This window comes from Onychostoma macrolepis, chromosome 05, assembly GCF_012432095.1.
Source record: "Onychostoma macrolepis isolate SWU-2019 chromosome 05, ASM1243209v1, whole genome shotgun sequence".
NCBI classification, from domain to species: Eukaryota; Metazoa; Chordata; class Actinopteri; order Cypriniformes; family Cyprinidae; genus Onychostoma; species Onychostoma macrolepis.
In genome coordinates this window covers 40,412,138-40,426,127 of record NC_081159.1, presented here as the reverse complement: position 1 = coordinate 40,426,127, position 13,990 = coordinate 40,412,138, and the positions used below count along the sequence as shown (strand labels likewise).

Here is a 13,990-nt window from a genome sequence, read left to right as displayed (position 1 = left end):
CAACTCTTCCACCTCATCTGTGTCAAAGTCGATAACACTGTCGGTGACGGCGGGCGGCAACAACGTGATGTCCTTTTCATTGATTTCTTGGTTAATGTTATCCTCAACTACAACTAGCGCCACTTCACAGCTAGCTGTTGCTGATGCTGCTGTAGCGGCATGTTCAACGCTTTGGGCTGTCTGCATCCCCAACCCCAACAACAGTAGCCGTAAAAAAAGTGTGTCATCTTCAGCAGCGTTGCCAAATACTTATCTGTGTCTTTTCGTTTTTTTCTCTAATTTGAGCCGCTTGGGTAACATCGTTTCATTTTCGCGTCTTGCTTCGTCTCTGTTTGTGTACTTCCCAGTCCTCCTGTCACTGTGTGTTTATCTTTCGCGCCGCGCACCGTCACGGACTGGTCCATTTCATTATGAAAGTAGGGGGTGTATGTGTAGGGACAGATAACCATGAACTGGACATTTTAACTACTACTTCAATGTTTCAACGTATTTCTTAAGAATATTAATACAATTCACCATGTTTTTGAAGCGTTCATGATGATAAGGTTTTTTTTTTTTTTTTTTTTTTAGGTTGGTTGGGGGCCCCCCTACTTCGACCGCCGGTAGGGGGCCCCAAGCAACCGCCTACCTATGCCTCTATGTTAAGACCGCCACTGAGTTCAGTGTCTTCGCAACACAGGTGTGTGTGGACTGAAAAAAACAGAAGAAGTCAAGACTTCACTTATTTTGACAGTATCCTGTACAGTCCAGATTCTTTTTACATTTGACAAGGTAAAGATTTCCTGCTTTCCTTACAAAATGAGTTTTCTTTATTTGGAAGTGTATCTAGTTTCTTTTCGGCTACATTAGAAATTCAGGAATTTTGCGTAAATAGACTAGAGGCAGAGAGTTGGATATCATTTTGGGTTTTAACAAGTTTTAATCTGTTTGTCTCTGACACTTTTGGCAAGTAACACTTTCAGTAACTTTCGATTCCTTTCACAGGGTGCGGAGGACAGACTGAGAGCATAAGAGAGGAAACGAAAGAGAGAGAGAAAAAGAAACTACACATACACTTCCGTGCTTCATCCAGATTATTTTAATTGTACAATCAAGGTACAAGTTTTTCATACACAATATTATTACTTGTGTAGGCCAATGAGTTATTTATTTATTTATTCTCTCTTCTGTTAAAAGCTGTTAAATTAAGCAGTGTCTCGTGTAGGCTTTTTTTTTTTTTCTTGTATTTTATGCGGTGACCACTGAGAGGTGCTCTGGGCATATATTTTTCTTTCTTAGTTTTCTTCTCTGACGTGATGAATGTTGCAAAGCGAAACAGCAGAGAGTTTATTTTAATTTATTTTAAAATGTCTCGCATAACGCAGTGAAACAGCTCGTGCATAAAATGAATAATCGATTCTTGAGCCATTGATATCCACGAATTCAGCACCACCGCCATGGACAGCACCTGGAAACGTCGCACGTACATCTCAAGCAACCTTGTAAGCCAAGGTATAGTTCCAAGTATGAGGTATAACTGCAGACCGGAGATCTCCAAAATGGGGCGTGAACTCCAAAAGTGGGCAGAACCTCCAAAATGAGGCGGGGTCTCGTCGCGCAAAGACTTTCACCATTGGCTCTGGCTTCAGCCAATTGTTATTGACTTACATTTCAAAATAACACTTTATAAATTAAACATTGTTTCTAGTTTTATCTAAAATAAAATATGATATATGAATCAGTATTCTCCGTGAGAGCAGAGCTCAAAGCTCTTGGCCAGTGGTGTTCGGACCGGAGTTTGAACCTCTGTTTTATGAATTTTATCATTGCCGATAGAGAGCGGAGAGTGTTTGTATTGTCCAGTTTTGCAGAAATCCAGAATAATTTCCTTGGTCTTCTTGATGTTAAGAACCAAGCTATTGTTATCGCACTATAATGCCAAGTGTTGTACCTCATTCCTATATGCTATCTCATCGTTGTTGTTAATGAGCCCAAGCACCGTGGTGTCATCCACAAATTTGACAATATGATTTGATGGGAAGATGGCAAAGCAGTCATGTGTAAAAAGGGTGTAGAGCAGTGGGCTAAGCACGCATCCTTGGGGGACCCCGGTGTTAGTAAAAAGGGTAGAGGACGTGTGCCCGCCAATTCTCACACACTGTGTGCGATTAGTTAAAAAATCCACAATACAAATGCATAGCGTGGTGTTTAGTCCCAGGTTGTGTAATTTAGATCTAAGTTTATACGACCGGATTGTGTTAAAAGCCGAGCTAAAATCGATGAAGCGCATCCTCGCATAGGTGTTTTTAAGCTCTAGATGTTCCAATAATGTATGTAGCACAATCGCAATGGCATCCTCAGTCGACCTGTTCTCCCTGTATGCAAATTGGTATGGGTCAAGTGTTGATGGTCTTGTGTTTGATGATCAACCTCTCCAGGCATTTGGCTTGGACGGAGGTAAGTGCCACAGATCTGTAATCGTTTAGACACTTGACAGTAGACTGTTTGGGAATGGGTACTATTGTGGCTGCCTTAAAGCAGGCAGGGACCCATGATGTGAGCAGCGACATATTATAGATGGAATGTCAGACATTTAACACATCTGGCTGACCTTCAATTACATTGCTGCAACAAGACCTCCCAAGTCTACTTCACTTATCCTTAACACTGAGCAATGATTAAAGTAGAAATTTTAATTTTGAATAGGTTAATTCTTAACTTTTACCGAAAAAAACAAACAGGTATTTTGTTTAAAAGTCTGCATTTCTAAATAAAACATTTTAAAGTATATTAATTATAATCATTGTATTATTACTTTTGCTGTCCACACATTTTTTTAAATGTTACTTATTCTTATTCATGTTCGGTCTTTTCAGTGCGCAAAATTATTTAATTTAAATTCAATTCTAATCTGACTCCAATTCTAGTCTGACATTACATAATCTGACTCCCATTTTATTATGAGCTCGAATTTAGGATAAATTCCAAATTGGTTGTTTGTAAACTTCTAATTGTTATCATTCTGACATTTGATTATTCTATTTAACACTTTACTTTACATTTACTTGTTCGTTAGGAATCATTAGGTCGCTCGGGGTGCCTCACGTCGGGCCGCTTTACGTGGGCCCCACGATCACAAACTCGTCAGTCTGATCAATAGCCAGAGATTATGACTTCTACTATTTAATAGGTCGCCCGTCTTACCATTCTTTAAAGGGGTCATTGGATACAAAACTCACTTTTACATGTTGTTTGAACATAAATGTGTGTTGGCAGTGTGTGTACACAACCACCCTATAATGATAAAAATCCACCCAGTGGTATTTTTTTAATCTCTATAAATAATATCCCCTTTTTCAAATCATGCCATTCTCAGCTTCTTGTCTGTGTGACGTCACACTGACCCAGGCCACTCCCACGATTGTTGATTGGCACTGGTGTTTTACCTTAGACCCGCCCTGAGTGAGCTGTAACAGTCTGACTGCCATTGTTTCACCGCTGGAGCAAGGACATAGACAAGACTCCTAAGTGATTGAGGTCTTTTGTTGCTGGATTTAATACTGAACATAGCTGTCATTGTTACGGTCTAAAATGGTCTAGGGAAGACCGCAACAGAACTAAAAATGGTTGGTGGTGAGGCACTGTGCGACGGCAGAGAAAACGTCTCCAGACCCAGAAAAAGGTACAATAACCCACACAGCCACGGTAGTTCAGCAAAAAGAGAAGTTTTTATTTACCATCTAAACAGGAGTAACGTTGAAGGGGGTATTAACTTCAGAAGGGGCCAAGGCCAAAATAACAAACATAAAGGAGCTAACTGTATAAACCAACTGACTAAACTTCAAAGAAAAGAAAACAAAATACAGCAGATTTAAACTAACTCCCTAAACTAACATAAACAGGAGAAAATAAGTAATACAAAACAAAATGGCACCCACCTTCCTACTAAACCCAAAACAAAAGACATAAATTAAAGCTTAAAATTTATAATGGGCTACTGAAGTTAACAATCACTTCTCTGTAGATTAAGGATCAGTCTTAGCTGTAATCAACGAAACCAATGACAGAACCTCTACTTCAACAATCTCAACACAATTGAGATAAAGGTACACCAAAGCACCAATTAGGGCTTCACAATAAATTCTGAGGCCTAAGGATGAGTTCTCAGCCGTCGCACACCATCCAGCCACCACCAACTGCTGGTCTGAGTAGCAGCTGTAGTTTAAATACTCGCTCTCCTCTCCCATTCCCCAATCACTGCAGAGCTCTTAATTAGCCTCAGGTGGGAGATACAGGTTCTGCAAGGAGAGAGAGAGAGAGAGAGAGAGAGAGAGAGAGAGAAAACAAGACATGGAGTTCACACAACAGTATCTTACGTAACATCATCATTTACTCCCGACATCTGAGCCGCTGAAGACACAGAGGATTAACATTACTTTAGATTTTGAAGCGAATGCATCCCCGATCTACCTAAATGCGTCTATGTTCGCGCGAATCATTCGTGATCCAGCTTCACCTGAAGTGAGTATAAGGGTTTTTTATGAATCTTTGCAAATCGCCTTTCCTAATAATGAGCTAGTTAGCAAGTTTCGCGGCTAAATGCAGCTAAAGTAAACAGGACAGCTCATCACCCCACTGAAGAGAGGGGTGGGGTCAGCAGAGCTCATTAGCATTTAAAGGTAAATGCAACAAAATGAGTTGCTGTGAAAAGAGCTGATTTTAAAAAGGGGAAAAGGGTGTTTTTCACACTACCATTGAGAAATTTTAACCAAAGTATGTTATAGACTTTTCATTAAGACCCTAAAGAATCATATCAACTTGTGGAAAATGGGCATCCGATGACCCCTTTAAACAGAAGTTCTGTTTATCCCCCTTCAGTTACCTATGTACAACTTAACTAAAGCTGAGACAATAATCAGCGGTTATGATAATACTAAAATAAAAGTTTTTGTTCACATGATATATGGGTGTGTACTGTGTATATTTATTATGTCTATAAATACATATGTTATATTTATACAGGTGCTGGTCATATAATTAGAATATCATCAAAACATTGATTTATTTCAATAATTCCATTCAAAAAGTGAAACTTGTATATTATATTCATTCATTACACACAGACTGATATATTTCAAATGTTTATTTCTTTTAATTTTGATGATTAGAGCTTACAGCTCATGAAAGTCAAAAATCAGTATCTCAAAATATTAGAATATTTACATTTGAGTTTGAATAAATGACCATCCCTACAGTATAAATTCTGGGTATCTCTTGTTCTTTGAAACCACAATAATGGGGAAGACTGCTGACTTGGCAATGATCCAGAAGACGAACATTGACACCCTCCACAAAGAGGGTAACTCACAGAAGGTCATTACTGAAAGGTGTGGCTGTTTACAGAGTGCTGTATCAAAGCATATTAAATGCAAAGTTGACTGGAAGGAAGAATTTGGGTAGGAAAAGGTGCACAAGCAACAGGGATGGCCGCAAGCTTGAGAATACAGTCAAGCAAAGCTGATTCAAACACTTGTGAGAGCTTCACAAGGAGAGAACTGAAGCTGGAGTCAGTGCATCAAGAGTCACCACGCTCAGACGCCTTCAGGAAAAGGGCTACCAAGCCACTTCTGAACCAGAGACAACGCCAGAAGCATCTTAACTGGGCTGTGGAGAAAAAGAACTGGACTGTTGCTCAGTGGTCCAAAGTCCTCTTTTCAGATGAAAGTAAATTTTACATTTCATTTGGAAATCAAGGTCCCAGAGTCTGGAGGAAGAGTGGAGAGGCACAGAATCCATGTTGCTTGAAGTCCAGTGTGAAGTTTCCACAGTCAGTGATGATTTGGGCTGCCATGTCATCTGCTGGTGTTGGTCCACTGTGTTTTCTGATGTCCACAGTCAACGCAGCCATCTACCAGGAAATTTTAGAGCACTTCATGCTTCCTTCTGTTGACAAGCTTTATGGAGATGCTGATTTCATTTTCCAGCAGGACTGGGCACCTGCCCACACTGCCAAAGCTACCAAAAGCTGGTTCAATGACCATAGTGTTACTGTGCTTGATTGGCCAGCAAACTCGCCTGACCTGAACCCCATAGAGAATCTATGGGGTATTGTCAAGAGGAAGATGAGAGACACCAGACCCAACAATGCAGAAGAGCTGAAGGCCACTATCAGAGCAACCTGGGCTCTCATAACACCTGAGCAGTGCCACAGACTGATCGACTCCATGCCACGCCGCATTGCTGCAGTAATTCAGGCAAAAGGAGCCACGACTAAGTATTGAGTGCTGTACATGCTCATACTTTTCATTTTCATACTTTTCAGTTGGCCAAGATTTCTAAAAATCCTTTCTTTGTATTGGTCTTAAGTAATATTCTAATATTTTGAGATACTGATTTTTGACTTTCATGAGCTGTAAGCTCTAATCATCAAAATTAAAAGAAATAAATATTTGAAATATATCAGTCTGTGTGTAATGAATGAACATAATATACAAGTTTCACTTTTTGAATGGAATTAGTGAAATAAATCAACTTTTTGATGATATTCTAATTATATGACCAGCACCTGTATATTAAATATATTTATCTGTAATATAAATATATTATATACATGTAAATACTTGTATTTTCAAAATATATACTGTGTGTGCATTTATATATATATACACATAATAAATATACACAGTACACACATATATTATGTAAATAAAAACTTATTTTGGATATGATTCATCAAGATGAATCGTCTGACAGCACTTATTTCAAAAGTATTTTTATCTAGCCCCGATAGTTAATATAACTACGTACAACTTAATGCTGAGACAATAACCAGTGGTTATGACCAGTACTATGACTTGCCCCCCATAGTTAATGCAACTGCATACAACTTAACTAAAGTCAAGCAGTTAGTCAGAAATCTAGAATCTCACCTGATGTGCTCCATGCTCCATCTAAACTGAGATCTAGTATGTACTTAACCCTGGATGCAGATTTGCGGGAACATACGCCTACTTAATCTACTTGAGAAAACATTTTCAGAGTAAGTCAGAATAAATCAAATGCAACAATTTATTATCAGTCAGGTAAATATGCATTATGCCAATTACATAGTCAATTCAAAGAAATCAAATCAATACAAGACATCAAATTCTCAGAGATGAATCTAAGAGTAGAAAAATACATAGTATGTAAAAGTGTGTGGACACGCTTCATACTATGGGCTCATTCTGGCTGTAGAATTGCCCTGATCTTCTTTTAAGATATCCTGTACTCAGCCCAAGAAAAAATATCCCCCGAAATGGAGACAGGAACTAACAATTGGAATTTATATTGATTAAGTAGAGTTAACACCTTTTGGGACAGAAGGTAATTTGCAAGACGCTGGTAAATGGCACACCCTCTACAATGAACAAAATATCCCTTAACTCCTAGGATCGTATTACCTTTTAGTATATTTCTTGTAAGACTGAGACCATTGTACCAGACACGAGTCAAATGATACCAAACATGACTGTAAATATCACTTGCATTCATGTAGAACATTATAATACTATTGACCATTCAGAGTGAGCTGTGTGAAGAGAAGGATGGGTGAGGGGAAGGAAGGAGATGAAAAGGAACTAATGCATATGTTGCGAAACAGATGTCTGCATGTTAATACACTGTGTGTGTATTGTCCGTCTCAGGAGATCAAAGTGTCTGAGGTTCTGTAAAACTTACAATGACTGAGCTGCTCTTTTCCATACATTGAAAGTGAACAAAAACTGAGGCTGTTGAACTTCAAAAATTACAAAAAGCACAATACAGTAGTTCATATGACTTGTTTACTACTATATTCTAAGTCTTTTCAAGTCATACAATAGATTTAGATAAGGGACTTACTTCCCTTAGCATCTTCCTCTCTTCTCTAGATCTATAGTTTCATTCATGATGGCACACATTGAAACCTGAAGTTTAAAAAAAATGGAAGATTGAAAGTCATATAGGTCGGTGGCAACAAACACTTCTTATGTCGCGACCGCACAGAAGAATTAAAATGCCGCGCACAGAACAGACACAAAAATGAGTTGGGAAAGACATTTGATTAAATGCAAAATAGTTGCAATGCGGCAACCCGCTAGAGTTGGTGACACAATAAAGTTTGAACCTCTGAAAGTGATTTACAGGTTTCAATACAGGTTCAATACAGGTTACAGGTTTCATAGACAATAATATGCACCAAATCAGTCGCCGTAAAAATCAAATGTTTTAATGGTTGAGGCTGAAATTTCTCAACACGAGAGCCAGCGCAAATATAATGACATGTGAAATAAAACATCATCATGTTTTAAAGAAGAGTGGATTGATTAAGTGGTGGTTTGCTTCAGTTTGTTTTGTATTATATTATAAACATATTATTAACCTAATAAATAATTGAATTCATGAGCAGTATCTGCGAAATGAAGTGAAACTGAATTTGAAAGGCCACAGTGATGCCTTGAATCACTATGGTCATGAAATAATTACAAGAATTAAGTCATAGCAATTACGTAAATTAAGTCAAAATATTTTGAGAAAAAAGCTATATATTATTCTTTTAGGTACAGCATTTGAACTCAAAACATTTAAACAGGCACACTCAATTGTGAATATAAAGAAAAAAGCCACAAGTGGAATAAAAAAAAAAAACATTATTGACAATAACATTAAGAAACATAATTGTTTTAAATATCTCACAGACTTTATCGGTATGGTGGAAAATTAATAGTCTTTTTCATCTCACCCCTTCACCATCTAGTTTGACACCATTATGGAATAACAACATGTTTATTATCAACAAAAAGGCTTTTATCTTTCTGAAAATGAAAGAGTAAGGAATATCAAACATAGGAGATATTTTTGAAAATCATTCATTTATGACTTTTGGTCAGTTACAAATGAAATGTTATATTACGGGGAAAAAACGCTACCACAATTAAAGGAAGCTATAAAAAGTACACTTAATATCAATACCTTTGTGAATCGTAATCATGAACTCTTTGACAAATTAAGAGCCTTACCTTTTAAAAAATCACTATAACGAATATATAATATTCTCGTCTCCAATGATACTATAAATTCTCTACCAACAGGTAAATGGAATAATGATCTTCATTCTGAATATACCGACGTAGACCTTTTAGAACTTTGCAAAGATATTTTTGTTATATCTAGAAATTCTAGAATACTGTTGATACAATATGAAATATTATATCGTGTGTATTTCACCAAAAGTAAATTGTTCCAGTTGGGCATGTTAATACTAATACATGTACATACTGTCAAAATAATTAAGATGATTATATCCACTCCTTCTGGAACTGTACATACATAAATAAATTCTGGTCAGAAGTCATATGTAAACTTGAAATGATTCTAGATTTTAATATTTCTAAGTCCCCTTCAGTATTTCTGTTAGGAGATCTTTCTCCCATTAATGCCTCAAAAGAAACAAAAACATTTATTTTTACCTCATCTATAATAGCTAGAAAAGTAATACTATTAAACTGGAAGGATAGAACAAAAATATCTATTACCCAAATGGTTCAATCTATTAATAGATACATTAACACTTGAAAAAATGACTGCTTCACTTAGGAACAAAATGAGTACTTTTGAAAAAAAATATGGAGCCCTGAATTTGAAACATGAATGCATATACTCAAGGTGTGGATAAATTAATAAATTAGATGTTTGGTGTCCAGCATTTAAGAATTAGTTTTCTTTCTTTTCTCGTTGTACTCTGCAGTGTTTGTATAGCTGTTTATGTGTATTTTATGATCATATATGTATGTTTCCCTATGTGCATGTTTTGACTTGTATGTATTGTATGTAACCCTAAGTCTATTACATTTACATTTACATTTACATTTAGTCATTTAGCAGACGCTTTTATCCAAAGCGACTTACAATTGGGGAATACATCGAGCGATTAATCTTGAAGAGGCAATCAGACATACGAAGTGCTTGCAACACCAAGTCTCAGACATTGTTCAAATAAATACAAACTACCAAAGGAAGGAATAAGTAAAGATAATTTTTTTTTTTTTTTTTTTTTAAGTTTAGGATGAAGTCAAGTGCTGTCGAAAGAGATGAGTTTTCAGTTGTTGCTTGAAGATTGACAGGGATCCAGCATTCCGGATAGAGGTGGGAAGATCGTTCCACCAGCCAGGAATGGTGAATGAGAATGATCTAGAGAGTGATTTTGCGCCTCTGTGATGGTATCACGAGGCGCCGCTCACTAGCAGATCTCAGATTTCTGGAGGGATGTAGTTTGTTAATAGAGAGTGCAAGTAAACGGGTGCTGAGCCAGTGGTTGTTCTATATGCAAGCATCAGTGTCTTGAACTTGATGCGAGCCGTGATTGGTAGCCAGTGCAGGGAGATAAAGAGAGGTGTAACATGGGCTCTTTTGGGCTCGTTGAAGACCAGTCGTGCCGCTGCATTCTGAATCATTTGTAGAGGTTTGACTGTATTAGACGGAAGTCCAGCCAGAAGAGCATTGCAATAGTCCAGCCTAGAAATGACAAGGGCCTGGACAAGAAGTTGTGCAGCATGCTCTGTCAGAAAGGGCCTGATCTTTCTGATGTTATATAGTGCAAACCTGCAAGATCGAGCAGTTTTTGTAATGTGGTCTTTGAAGGTCAGCTGATCATCAAAGATTACACCAAGATTTCTGACCGAAGTTGATGGGGTTAATTAATTAAAAAAAAAAATTAAAAATTTTTAATTAAAAAAATTTAATTTTTTTTAATTAAATTTTTTAATTAAAAAAAAAAAAGGAATTAAAAAAAAAGGAATTAAAAAAAAGAACATCAGTGAAATTCAGTTTGAACTGTGATATCACTGATTCACAGCAGATGTTTTTGACTGTTCCGTCTATCAGTTTTCTCAATGCAGTCTCAGTGTGATCAGTACATTAAAATTGTTTCACACCATGTTTGGTGTGATAGCATTGCACTTACCTGTCCTGTCATGATTTAAATTATGATAGAAATCTCTAGACCGTGGTAAACCTGTATTAATTTCACTGATATTTCACAGGAACCGATGGCTCATTCACTTAAGACAGAAGCTGAAGAGGGACCCTCAAAAGATCTGCAGCAGGTAGATCACTTAAGGATACTTTACCCAATATTCTGAAAGTCCCCTGATCATTTACTCGCCCTCATGCCATCCCAGATGTCTCTGGCTTTCTTTCTTCAGATGAACACAAATGGAGTTTTTTAGAAAAATAATCAATCTGTGCGAGTCCATATAATGGACTATAAAGGGACATTCAGACTACACTTGTGCAAGTCAGATGTACACATGCATGTCAAAGTTCAAGTTTGGTGAAATCTGCCATGCGAAATCATATCATATGACCAATAGAAAAACTGATGTTTCACAGTGTGCCCATAGAAAATATGGCATGCACATAGTCTAGTGCAAGGGTGACCAACCAGTTGATTGCAGTCGACCAGTCGATCACAGACTGCTTTCCAGTCGATTGCGAGAGTAAATTGCACCCTGGTTTGCCCTTTCTCTCTCTTCACCGTTCCCACATCTCAGACCTCAAATACATAAAATATTAACCTTTATAGACATAGTATTTCTTGAGGATAGAAAATGCTGTACTTATTTTATTTGAACTGATTCATGTTCAAGTGTTAATTTTTCTATAAAAACAGGGTGTGGTGTCATGATTGTGATCAGTGCCGGCCCTTAGGGTTGTGGGGCCCTAGGCAGGATAATGAAAATGGGCCCCACTATAGTGTAGAAACTGTCACAGCAATTTGAGGAGTTAAGAGAAAGCACATAAAATGACAATTTAAATATTTAAGCATAAATGTGCATTAAGTGTAACACATTCAACATAAACATGTAAAAATATTAAAAACGGATTTAAAAAAAATTAAATAAAAATAGGAGTGTAAGTGAGCTATTCTGAGAGGCAATATCCAGTGAATTCCAAAATCTGGACACAAAATCTGAACTGTAACAAGAAGTTTTCATACAAACCTTTTCTTTATTTGCTAAAAATGATAAAGAATCCAGAGTTTGTTGTGCATGTTTGTAGGGCTGCACAGTTTGGCCAAAAATGTTGTTCAGTATGACTACAAAAATTTTTATTATTGTTATTACTAAATAAAACCATTAAACTAAATAATAATTATTGGTAATGATTATTATCAGTATATTTCACAGAAAACTGCAGCATTAGGCAACATATTAACATACAGGAAGCCTATGAATATAAATGCCTAAGGATTTATTATAAAATAAATAGTGAATAAAAATCTTTGACAGTTAGTAATTTCTTAATTTTTGTCAGGAAATCTTATGCATCCACTGAAAGAGAGAAAAAAAACTCCTCTACACAAAAAATTAGTAAGTGCACGCATGTAATACAATGTCTGTTTCATTCTGGTAATAAATCCATAAGTAAAAAACTCATAGGACGCTCCAGGAAATCCCTAATATGGACAAAGGCATACACTATCTCATAGCTGAATTAAAGGCAAGTAGACACGTTTTAACTGATGAGATATGTAGACAGTAAACATACAATTGCGACTAAATGGTCTATCTGTGTTCAATTACTGCTTCAAAGTAATTTACAGTTTTTTCGCTTTATTTCTTTTAACATATACAGGTAGTGACTTATTTCTATTTTAAAATGAGTAAAATTCCTTTTTTTCACTGCCCATTTACATTTGTGTAAATGTAAAAAAATAAAACATCCTTTTCTTTGAGTTGCAGTTCAATATTAGTGGAAAAAAGAGATCACAATCATAAAATAAATGGACAATACTGTCATTTTCCTCTTTACAGAAAACACACTTCAAGTCAACGTCTTTACAAAACTTTGCAATTACCTGTTTTACAGGATAAATACGATGAACAATCTTGTATGATACTTCTCTAATTTTATTTGTGATACAAAAACGTCTGGAGATCATAAAGGTTTCTTTCCAGTTGGCATCTTAAAATTGTGAAAATGGCTAAAGGAATACTGGAAATTTGGCAAATCGTTTTAAGATAATTATTGTTTCATTCTTGTTCTTTTATATTTATACCTTCCAGTTTAATACTGAAATCTAAATTTGGTTTTTCATCTACATGTATATCATTTCCTAATAATTTCCTAAGTTCTGAAGGAATTGCATTAATTACCATCAAATATTCCTTAACAGGTATATAAAATGATTTTTTTTCTTAAAACTCTGTATAGGTACGCACATGGCCATTACTACTATTCAAAAAAAAATATATATATATATATTTTGTTTTCTAAACCAATTAACTAAAAAAAGAGATTTATTTTGGTGTGTAATGTATTTATTATTCCAAATTAAACATTTGTGAGGGGAAAAATTGTGTTTGTATATAATCATCCATGATAACAATGCCTGTTTGTGAAAATTGGAAAGTTTTATGGGAAGCTTGCTAATATTAAAATTACAATTAATAAGAAATTCTTTTTTCAAAAGTAATATTAGGAATGAAATATCATAGCTTATCTTTTGAATGGATATAATTTTGTATCCACTTAATTTTAAAATAGTGTTAGATGTTTCAAAATCAAGCAATTAATAATAATTAATAATTAATTCATTACATTTATATGGTGCTTTCCTGGGAACTCAAAGCGCTTTTACAATGTCAGGGGGAATCACCTCATCCGCCACCAGTGTGTAGCAACCTGGATTATGCGACGGCAGCCAGAGTGTGCCAGAATGCCCACCACACACCACACAAAAGAACATTTAAACCCACCTTGGTTAAGTGGATTACAAAATATTTTTTTATTCAAATAATGTTTATTTTTCCAAATAAAATTATATATGCATTTATTTATCTCATTAATGATACTTTTTGGAATATCTATAGCCATTGCGGTGTAAACTAGTCTGGATAAACCTTCAGATTTTGATAATAAAACTCTCCCGTTTAAAGAAAGGTCTCTCATCAGCCAAATGTTACTTTTTTTTTTTATTTGATTAATTATT

General features: G+C 35.9%; 1 protein-coding gene across 3 annotated transcripts in view; it reads left to right on the top strand.

The window, feature by feature from the left end:
• Positions 1-636: 636 nt before the first annotated feature.
• LOC131541764 (serine protease FAM111A-like) overlaps positions 637-13,990 on the top strand; it is a 20,174-nt gene continuing 6,820 nt past the window's right edge. The window contains exons 1-3 of one of the 3 annotated variants that reach the window (XM_058777723.1): positions 637-771; positions 985-1,095; positions 11,040-11,102. In XM_058777723.1, coding sequence (XP_058633706.1) covers positions 11,046-11,102 — 57 coding nt within the window. In that variant the 5' untranslated portion in view covers positions 637-771; positions 985-1,095; positions 11,040-11,045. Of the gene's footprint in view, positions 772-984; positions 1,096-1,353; positions 1,492-11,039; positions 11,103-13,990 lie in introns of those variants that run through there. The other 2 variants (XM_058777726.1, XM_058777724.1) reach the window with 2 other exon arrangements.